The sequence below is a fragment of the Galleria mellonella genome, unplaced genomic scaffold (genome assembly GCF_026898425.1).
Source record: "Galleria mellonella isolate WM207_F2 unplaced genomic scaffold, CSIRO_AGI_GalMel_v1 utg424, whole genome shotgun sequence".
Taxonomy (NCBI): Eukaryota; Metazoa; Arthropoda; class Insecta; order Lepidoptera; family Pyralidae; genus Galleria; species Galleria mellonella.
The window spans coordinates 1,348,806-1,360,644 of record NW_026442097.1 but is presented as its reverse complement, the minus strand read 5'-3'; the positions used below and the strand labels follow the sequence as shown (position 1 = coordinate 1,360,644).

The 11,839-nt window shown below is 38.2% G+C and overlaps 1 protein-coding gene across 1 annotated transcript in view; it reads left to right on the top strand.

Moving 5' to 3' along the window:
* Positions 1-963: 963 nt before the first annotated feature.
* The window catches only part of LOC113516006 (homeobox protein Hox-A4), a 30,968-nt gene continuing 20,092 nt past the window's right edge, over positions 964-11,839 (top strand). The window contains exons 1-3 of the mRNA XM_026900340.3: positions 964-1,382; positions 6,815-7,362; positions 8,327-8,539. Of these exons, the coding sequence (XP_026756141.2) occupies positions 6,834-7,362; positions 8,327-8,539 (742 nt within the window). The 5' untranslated portion in view covers positions 964-1,382; positions 6,815-6,833. The remainder of the gene's footprint in view (positions 1,383-6,814; positions 7,363-8,326; positions 8,540-11,839) is intronic.

Here is an 11,839-nt window from a genome sequence, read left to right as displayed (position 1 = left end):
TGCATCCACTGACTCCCTGCAATGCATTTGAGGTCAACACTCCATAGTAGTGGAGGGTCTTTTGTAATACATGATAATGGAAAATAGATGATAATGGTATGGTAACCCCGCCTGCGCTATCGGTATACGCTGGCGGGGCACCAGTGAGGGATGATAGGTGAGAATGAAAAGGCAGGTCAGTTAGCCCATCGTGATGAATACACTTGGAATTCAGCACGATTTCCAGGGGGACCGCGTGGAGGTCGACCTGACAGGGTATATTGCTAGCAATGGGATTTTTAGTCTCCATTACTAACAATCCCTTTCCCCCCGCTTTACCAGTAGTTGTCACTTGCCAAACTTAGATTATATAGATAGAGTGTCTCCATACAAATGCTTCGAGAAAAACGGGTCAACTTTTTCATACAATTTCGCGTGATAAATAGTTATGAGTGATTCCTTTATAATTTCTATATTTATTTTGTCTTATAAATTCTGCATCTTTTTAATGCGTAAACACTCATTTTATTTATTAAATAATTAAATATAGATACGTCAAGATACATTGTGTACGTAAGTATATAGAGCACTGATAAAAACAACGAGTCAGCTAATTTGACAGTTAGCTGACAAAAAGTTGACACGTTTTTGAGGCTCGACGCTCTATCTGTATAATGAAAGACATTTGATTCGTTCTACAATTGGACCTGAGCGGTCCTATGGCCGGGTCGGTTATTCGTTTGTTTACATTTTTAATAAGTTCTATTGGAACAAACCAATGCACGACTCCCTCTTGATGGCGTATAAAAATCTTTAGTCAACAAAATAAGTCGTAAAACAATGAACAAGTTACTTCTTTATACGAAATCCAGTATTGTGGTTTAGCAGTTGACGATGAGAATATATCAACTCATGCGTAAATTGCATTGGGATCGAGCGAGACGGCTGTTTTTGGAGCGAGACAAAACACAATAGGGTGGGGCGTAAATATGATACCAACTCGACAAGACACCTCGCAGTTCTTTCTCTGTCAATAAAACAGTATAACAACGCGGTCGAAGTCAGAGAACGGGGGATCAGTGTAAACTGGCCGCCTCGCACCGCCCACACATTCTACAATATGGGACGATAATCTGTGATAGCGAACCGTTAATAAAATAATTCAGTTGTTTGTAACTACCACGCTGGGGTGGGCAGGCGGACGCGCGCGCGCCACGTTCCAAATTTGAATTTGACGTGTTTTATTTTTTTCGATAATTTTTTTTTTTACTGAAGCCGTATCCGGGTGTTTGTGGTTTTGATAGATTTAAAAATAAATAAAGAAAAAAAAAACTTTTTTTTGTGAAGTGCGTACAGTGTTTTCTTTTTAATTTAACTAATAGTTTGTCACTAATGCTATAGAGGTGAGTTTAATTCATTGGAAAATTTGGAAAATTACTTTATAATAATAAATAAAAACAATATGGTACAAATTTCAAGCCTCAACTGAGGTAAAGAGATATTTGAGTTTTTTTTTTTTTTAATGCAAACCGTGTAGTTATGTATTTTAAAATCTTAGATTATGTAATTTAATAATTTATTAAAGTACCACTTACGACTAAATATTGCGACATGTTTTTTTCTATCGCTAGAAAAATCTATCGTATTTTTAAGTTAGTGCAAATGATAGGGACTTTTAGACACTAACATAGGCAATAGGCATACGTAATGTACGACGCTCTCCCACTAGATTTACGTAATGCCGGAACAAACAGACAGACAGATTTTTTTTTAAATTATGTTTTGGTATCTATTATTCGTTGTACTTAAGTCTGCGTGCTGTGTGGTCTCGGCATAGAATGGGCTAGCCCTTTCCCGTGGGTGTCGTAAGATGCGACCAAGGAAACTTAATGATCGAGGAATGTCTCTCTTAAAATATATCTAAAACCTATCTGCGGTTGCCAGGGGGAAAGGCATTGTTAGTAATGGAGACTGAGAATCCCATTGCTAGCAATATACCCAACCAGGTCGACCTCCTCGCGGTTCCCCCTGGAAACCATCATGGTTAATTCCTGATGAATTCATCATGATGGGCTAACTGGCCTGTTTTCATTCTCATCTATCTCCCTTCACTGGTGCTCCGTCAGCGTATCCCGTTAGCGCAGGCGGGGTTACCATACCATTCTCACCTATAAAAAAAAACTGCAGTTGCCAACCTGCCTGCTAAACGTGGCAACTACTGACAGAACTAGCAGTGAACAGTTATAGCCTGAAACCTATCTTATAATAATAATCAACATACAGAACCCTTTCCACACGAGTCTAACTAGCACTTGACTGATTTTTTTTTAAATATAAAAACTCCAAATCCCTGTTGTTTCCTGACAAAACTATACCGTTATATGTGAAGCAAAAACTTTGTAGCCCTTTTTACGAAAATCGCGCGGACGGAGGAGTATGGAATTTGGCACACTTATAGTTTATATAGAGAAGGAGTGCGGAATGATAATATTTTTAAAAAAAGATATGCATCAAAAATACATTAAATCAGTTTTTTTTTTTAATGGATGATAATGGAATGGTAACCCCACCCGCGCTATCAGTATACACCGGCGGGGCACCAGTGAAGGATGATAGGTGAGGATGAAGCAGGTCAGTTAGCCCATCGTGACGGATTCAACAAGAATTGTTCACGATGGTTTTCAGAGGGAACTACTTGGAGGTCGACCTAATAGGGCATATTGCTAGCAATGGGGCTGTCAAACTCCATTACTAACAATCCCTTTCCCCCCACATTAAATCAGTTTCGTTAAATTGTCAAATTAACATATTAGATTGAGAGATAAATTAAAAGAAATAGCCTCTTTCAGCCGTTTACTGTCCACTGTTGGACATATATAAAGGGTGTTTTTTTTTAATAGGTGATAATGGAATGGTAACCCCGCCTGCGCTATCGGTATACACCGGTGGGGCACCAGTGAAGGATGATAGGTGACGATGAAAGCAGGTCAGTTGGCGCATCGTGACGAATTCGCATAGAATTAAGCAAGATGGATTCCAGTGAGAAACGCGTGGAGGTCGACCTGGTGGGGTATATTGCTAGCAATGGAGTTGTTAAATCTCCACTATTAACTATTCCTTTCCCCCTTATAAGAAGGGAGTTTGGAAAGGAAGGGATGGCCCGTTCTATGCCGCGCCACACACGTCAATTTCATTATACCTTAGCCTAAATCACTAACCTAAATTATATATGTCGATCAGTCTTTTTACAATTGCTAAAGTAGAAACATTCCCGCATTACTGGTATCGTAATTTTGTGACGATAGATCTCTGTTTTTAGCCGACTTCAAAAAAGAAGGAGCCTCTCAATTCGGGTTGTATTTTTTTCTATTAATATTTGGTACCTCATAACTCCGTCAGTTGTAAACCGATCAAAATGTTGTAAATCAAAGTTTAGTTTAACCAAAATAATCGGATTTGTTACGATTGAAGTCAGTTTTTTTTGGTTTTAGTTTTTTTATACAACTTAGAATGGCAAACAAGCTGACGGCCCACCTGATGGAAAGTGGTAACCGTCGCCTATAGACGTGAGCAGTACCATGGACATAACAGAGTATACTGTTTCGCCCGAGATACTCCCCACGCGTTGCCATTCCTGAGGACTCAGGTGTTATTTCTCTGTACCTTGTAAATCCCCTGCCATATTCCACTGTGAAACAAAATCATAAATTGTGTGTTCCGAAGAACTCCTTAATATGATGGCTTCAGCTGCCTTTCGCCATCGACAGGGAGTCCATCCTCACACCTTATAACCAGAATGGTAACGCACAGTGCGGTTTCAAAAGAGCTTCCTCCTACGAACACTCAGGTAGTGAAATGACGACAAAACTATGAATGTTACTCATAAGAAATACCTAATAATAATAAAAAAAAACATACATTTTAATACTAAACTGTCTATAAAAAACAATCCGTGACATCTTTCCGCGTCAAGCAATTTCAAACCCGAACTGACTGTGTTAAAATTGATGTAATCGAATTGTTAGATTGTCGTTTGAGATAAGAATAGATGGGTATTTTATGCAAATAACATTCTTGGATTACCTGATAACTTATTGATTGATTAACCAGAGGGAGACTTTGTACAAAAGTCGATTGCTTGGGTACCTCTGTCCCATTCGTATTTCTACCGTGAAGCAATTGTGTTTGCATGGCTGTTTCGGTTTGAAGGGTGGGATATGGCGTGAATTTATAGGGTACAGAGGAATAACACCTGAGTCCTCAGGAATGGCAACGCATGGGGGGTGTCATGGGCGAAACAGTATACTCTGTTATGTCCATGGTACTGCTCATGTCTATAGGCGACGGTTACCACTTTCCATCAGGTGGGCCGTCAGCTTGTTTACCATTCTAAGTTGTATAAAAAAAATACTGTGTGAAAAAAAATTTAAACTGTAGATAGATAGATACTTTTATTGTTTCCTCCAAAAGATTACGATAGAAAACTACACGAAAATGTAACGTTAAAAATTTAAACTTACAAGTAAAAGTACTAATTATTTATTCGGCTTTACTCACATTTTAAGATTCGGCGATAATGGACTAGTTTCAAATGAAATAATGAATCTACTAAATACTGCTGACTAAATACTGCTGATTTGCTGCCAGCTTTTTTGTTTATTGTTAAAGTCTGTGGTCAAATTGAGAATTAGATTAATAATCTTTTCTCAAACATGCTTGGAAATGTGAGCATTATTTTGACAATCTTCTTCGAGATAAATCAAAATTGCCGTACTGGCCAGATACATGCGGGCAGCGGCCGACAAAAGTTGTATGAAAATCCATATCTGTCGTGTTTTGCGGCCAGATAAATTACTATTAATGTAAACTCATATCTGTTCTGTAATTTAAAAATGGAATGACCTTTTACTTCGAAACATGGCTACCAAGGAGGTAACTAATAAAAGGTTTTATTTAAATTTCGGACTGGCTTGCAAATAGAAAGCTGTTTATTGAAAAAAAAAACAAAGGAACATTCTTCTTTTCATTTAAAAATTTCCTCTTGTCGGTGCAACTAATTCATGCATCTTCCTCCAGGTAGCTCTATCCCAGGCCATATCCTTTATCTCCCTATACGACATGACGCCAAAGGAACATTATGGCGCATGAAAAATTATTATTGTTCGCCATTCGTCATTGAACTTAAAAAGTAAAATTCTGTTTTTGATTTCCGCGCATTGTTTGAGAAAAGTACTATACAAGCCTTGGCCACAACTAGGCATTGATGGACTCATGTATGTGTGCCTCGGCTAGGCCTCGGCCCACATTTGCACGTTCGTCCATCAATGCCTCAGTAGCTGGCCGCTGCAGTAATGTACTATTGTCTTTAACATTATTTGTCTATAGTCTTACTGAACGTCAAACGTAACCATAATAAATTTATTTATTACAATATATGTTATGGTCGAATTTCCACCACGGGACGACTACTTGTATGAAGTTAATATTAATAGGTATATTTGGCTACACGAAAATCGATTAAAAATAAAAAAGATAGTGAACGCACGCGCCAGCTACCGATAAATAGTTTATTAAATAACGATAACCCGTTATTATTAACTGTTTTACGTTATCTTATGGGTAAAATTAACTCCGATAAGTCGCTGAGTGGATAAAATTGTATTAATTAATTCACTGAACTTATTTAGATCACATCCACAGAGTAATGCAAACGAAATTAATCTGTCCAATTTTAATATATTTTTTATTTATTTATTTATTCATTATATATGTGTACATGGCGGACTTAATGCTAAAAGCATTCTCTCCCAGTCAACCATAGGGAAGTGTCAGAATACTCGAATGCGCTACTAGTAATTATTAATATATATACATACTAAAATTACATATATGAACAAATATATATAAACAACAAATAAACATATATAAAATATACTATATTATACACGAAATTGAGAATAATATAAAGTGCTTACGTATATTACATTTAATCAAAAAATTCGTACAAATACTGGGGAAGTCCTATTCACCCCGTTGCTGTCCAGTTTGTGATACCATCAATGGAGTATAACATATAGTGTTTTTTTTGATGGGTGAAAATGGTATGGTAACCCCACCTGCGCTAACGGGATACGCTGACGGAGCACCAGTGAAGGGTGATAGATGAGAATGAAAACAGGCCAGTTAGCCCATCATGATGAATTCATCAGGAATTAACCAAGATAGTTTCCAGGGGGAACCGCGAGGAAGTCGAGCTGGCTGGGTATGGCTGCTAGCAATGGGATTCTTAGTCTCCATTACTAACAATCCCTTTCCCCCCAACATATAGTGTTAGAGACTATAAACTCAAAGGATAGAGAAGAATTCATGCGCCATTTTAAATAAATCACGAATCAATATTGGTTTTATTCAATCTATATTAGCTGAAACCAAATCAGAAATTTTGGAGCATTTCTGCAAGTCATTGATGCCCATTTATTCCTCTCTTTTCATGACTAGGGAATATAGATAAAACTTTATTTTAGAAATCAATTCAGGGTACGATAAGGCTGATATACCTGAATAAGGGAAAATCCCTAAAAATTAAAACACAAAATTGTATTCCATAATATTAAAAAATGTGTCTTTTACCGGCAATTGTCATCAGGACACTGTTTGAGCTAACACGAACCCTGGCCAATAGCGAAACAATTCGTTTGCGCCTTATTGCGTAAAAATCATCTATACGTTCTCGTGCAAACATGTGTGAAGCACTACAGCGATAGGGTAGCCCTAACAGTGTTCTGAAGGAGAGGAAAGTAAGAGTGAAATAATTATATACATATTCCCTTTACAGATACCACATCATGTAAAAAATGTCCTCACAAATTCTCTCGCATACAATGTACCGGCGAAGTTCGAACGAGGAGAAACCCTTAGAGATCGACCAGGATTCGAATCCAGACCGCAGCAGATCGAACAGCCCCAAAAACATGAAGTACTACAAACAGCTAGATGACGAGAAAACTATTTTGAACCAGGGAAAGAAGTCGTTTTGCATCGACGCATTACTTTCCCGCCATATTGAACCAGAGACAACTATACAACAAAGAATGTCCCAACACAAGTACATGTCGTTGATACAGAATAAAAACTATATAGCCAGATACCAGAACGACAACTACGATACACAAATAGAGCAAAATACCATAGAGAAATACCAGAGTCGAACGGAAGATGCGGGTTTTGATCATAGAGCAGAAACGGACAGTCCCAGATCTGGGCAAAGCACACCCAGGAGCGTGTCCCCGGGGTCTGACGATGGGAACAGATCGGGCAGCTATAGCCCACCCATTTCGCCAGGAGTCGAAGGCGGGAATGAGGAGTTCGAAAGCTATAGGCCTGGTAAGTACAGTTTTACTTACAAATTTTGTGCTGTCCATGGTGCCGTTCATGTCTATAGGGGACGGTTGCTCTTTACCATCAGGCGGACCGTCAGCTTGATTGTCATTATAAATATCATGTAATTTATGACTGTATTCCATTATTTTACCAGAGGGAGACTTTGTATAAAAGTCGATTGCTTAGGTACCTCTGTTCCATTCGTGTGTCAACCGTGAAGCAGTTGTGTTTGCATGTCTATGCTTCGGTTTGAAGGGAGGGATGTGGCGTGAATTTACCGGGTACAGAGGACTAACATCTGAGTCCTCAGTACAGGAATATACTGTTATGTCCATGGTACATGTCTATAGACGACGGTTAACACTTTTCATCAGGTGGGCCGTCAGATTGTTTGCTATTCTAAGTTGTATAAAAAAAACCAACTTCAGTTGTAGCAAAATCAGTTATTTTAATTTAAAAACCAAATTCTTAAATGGAGCTTTATAAAATTTCTATGGGATCAATCTGTGGGTATATTTTTCCAGATAAAAAAAAATCCAAAATGGTCTGTGATGATTTTTATGTGATTATAATGATTTTTAAAATTTTTGTCTATTTGTCTGGACGTTTGTGCACAAATGCAAATCTCAGAAACGGCTTAATCGATTTAAACACGGTTTTCACTAATGCGTTGCGGTTTGTTCCACTTAACATTTAGTGTTTGTTTTATTTCAATCGGTGCATAAATAAAAAAGTTATATCAATCTAAAGAGTCACATATAAAATGCTATAAAATAACCGATCATTTGTATTGGCTGAAACTTTATGAAGGTATTAGGTACGTAACTATCGTTTATGTATACAATATAAGACCGGATTAAGAAGGAGTTCCAATGGGAATTATATACGGGACTACATAGTTAGAAGCGGGCAACGCCGCGGGAAACGGCTAGTAGTTAAATAAATAAATAAATATTTTTATTCCCAGGTATAATACCAAAGCCTGGCCTCCTCCCCCAAACCCCGGCGCTGGTCGCTGCGCAGTCGGCAGCCCTGTTCAACTACCCGCAGCTGCAGCCGCCCCCCGGAGCACCGATGCCGTCAGCGTTCCACCACCCCGGCGACAGAGTCCTGCATCACATGCAGCTGGAGTGGCTGGCCAGGACCGGCATGTTTTATCATAGGATACCAGAATTGGGGGGTAAGTACTTTGTTGAGTACATGATTTTATTCACGTGAACGTGTATATATTTTTTATACCACAAAAGTAGCAACCATGCATACAGCCCGTCTGATGGTAGACGGTCACTGTAACCTATGGACGCCTGCAACACCAGGGATGTCACGCGTGCATTGTCGACTCTTAAGAAACCTTAATACGCCCCTTTTGAAGAACTCCATGCTGTAGTCTCTAGTCAAAGCCTCGGCAGGAAGATCATTCTACAACCTAAGTGTTCGAAGAGGAAGCTTCTTTGAAATTGCACTGTGCATAACCATTCTAGTTCATTAAATGGTTCAATAAAGAGTAATTAAATAAATAAAGAATAAATAAATAAATAAATAGATAAATAAATAAATAGATAAATAAATAAATCAATCAAATCCTTTCTCTCTTATAATATTAGTTCACATTCAAATCACACTATCGCTTTCACCTGTCGTTACTCATTCACAGCCAATATAGTGTTAAAACTGTACCCCGGACAGTTATAGGGGTAGGTGCGGGATAAATCGACATGTGTTCACTGCAAACAGGGGTGAGTCGGCAGCGGTGACGTTAAGCTGCCACCTCGCACTTGTCACCGATAAAATGTTTAAGTAAAAAAATAAATAAGCCAAATGTTGCTGTGTAAAAGTGTTTTTTTATGCAACTTACAATGGCAATCAAGCTGACGGCCCACCTGATGGAAAGTGGTAACCGTTGTCTATAGACATGAGCAGTACCATGGACATAACAGAGTATACTGTTTCGCCCATGATACCCCTCATGCGTTGCCATTCCTGAGGACTCAGTCGTTATTCCTCTATACCCTGTAAATTCACTGCCATATCCCACCCTTCAAACCGAAACATAGCCATGCAAACGTGGAAGACCACACCGATACTGTCAAGGTCATATACAAATGAAGCGTCTTCAGGTTTCTTCAGGGTCGGAAACGTGCACGTGATACCCCTAGTGTTGCAGGCGTCTATAGGCTACAGTGACCATTTACCATCAGACGGGCTGTGTGCTTGTTTGCCACCTTCGTTGTATAAAAAAAAGTTAAGTATTTTTTGAGTTAATCCACTACAAACAAACAGTCAAAAATCTAATCTTTCCCCTCTGTAATATTATTTATTTATATTTATTTATTTAAACTTTAATACACAGTGAAACAATGTACAATATTTAGTAAAAATTCTTTATTCACGGTGTATACGTTCCGTAAATATGCCGCGAATACAGAAACCGTGAATATAGAAAGCTGAATCACTTATAAAGCGGCGATTGGCATTTGACAACATACTTTAGGCATAATTGTAATAAGGTCTGTTTTACTTTTTTTATTGCCAACTCGTTTACAAAGGACACCGTATCGTTTTTATTCATATGCACCGATTAGATCCGTGAATAAAGAACTTTAACCGCGAATATAGGAATTTGGTCGCAATTAATCCGCGAATAGTGAAACCGCGAATAAAGGAAACGTGAATAAAGAGCTTTTACTGTATATTATTAGTACAGAAAATAAATAAATTAATATTTTATTATTATTATATATTATATTTATATATTAAATATGTAAATAATATATATATATATATATATATATATATATATATATATATATATATATATATATTAAAGATAAGTATTTTTTGTGTTTATCCACTACAAACAAACAGTCAAAAATCAAATCTTTCCCGTCTGTAATATTATTTATAATAAGTACAAAATAAATTAATTAATATGAAATAACATCAATCGATACCACTCAATAATATTAAACTATTTAAATGTAAATGAAAATTATCCATCCATAAAACGAGAGAGCCATAAAATTAATCTCAATCAATTTAACACCCATTCGCATGGCATGGTATTATCTGCGCCCATACCCTATTGATGTACCGCGCACGGGACCGAACCCCTGCCCCATAAAATTGAAATGGGTCATAACAGGTACATCGCGCCATATGTGCGAACGATTATGTCATGTCCCAATGACATTTATGACTAGTGAACACTACATGGTTTGCATGTCATTTAATCTTTTTTTTTTTTTAATATCGTCATAATATCAGCGTTTAACTGTCCACTGCTGAACATGAGCCTCCCTCTTGGGGGTTTTTGCCAATAATTACCACGCTAGGCAGGCGGATTGGCAACTACAGTTAAGCTTTTTTTTTAATGGGTGAAAATGGAATGGTAGCCCCGCATGCACTATCGGTATACACTGACAGGACACCAGTGAAAGATTATAGGTGAGGATGAAAACAGGTCAGTTAGCCCATCGTGATGAATTCAATAAGCCTTCTCCATAAGAGAAGTTCTCCATTCGTGTTTCAACCGTGAAGCAGTTGTGTTTGCATGGCTGTGTTTCGGTTTGAAGGGTGGGATATGGCGTGAATTTACTGGGTACAGAGGAATAACACCTGAGTCCTCAGGAATGGCAACGCAAGGGGGGTATCATGGGCGAAACAGTATACTCTGTTATGTCCATGGTACTGCTCATGTTACCACTTTCCATCAGGTGGGCCGGGAGCTTGTTTGCCATTCTAAGTTGTATAAAAAAAAAAGTTTTGCCAGTAGTTGCCACGCTTGACATGCGGGCTGGCAACCGCAATTAGGCTTTTACAGATGTTTTAAAAGGGACGCTGTTGCCCATCTCTCCACCATAAGTTAATATACGAGAACCATTCCATTGTCATTATATAAAAAAAATAAAATAAAAATCAACTCAAAAACATAATAAAGTGTATTAAATAGAAACAAATACGACTAATTAACTTGAAATACGCTAATTATTAGTTCAAATCCAAGGGAACGGGTGCAATTTAATTTTAAAAAGCAACTGCTTACGGTGACAGCGTTAACCGGCGATAAGGTTGTGGCCTCAGTAGCGGCGGTGCACTGCTTAACTTCAGTATTATTATTATTTCAGCCGTTAACTGTCCAATGTTGGATATATGGTAGATGTCCCACATTAAGGGAGTTTTGCCAATAGTTGCCACGCCTGGCAGACGGATTGGTAACCGCAGTTAGGCATTGTGATGTTTTAAGAGGGACGTTGCTGTCCATCCATAACTTACTGCATCATATTAGCTGTTAACTTTCCACTGCTTATCATAGGCCTCACCCTTGAGAGATTTTGCCAGTAGTTGCCACACTTGGCAGTTGGATTGGCAACCGTATTCAGACTTTGTTGTTAAGAGGGATGCTGCTGCTTATACCTCGACCATTAAGTTTCCTTAGTCGCCTCTTAAGACACCCACGGGAAAGGAAATGGTGGTTTATTCT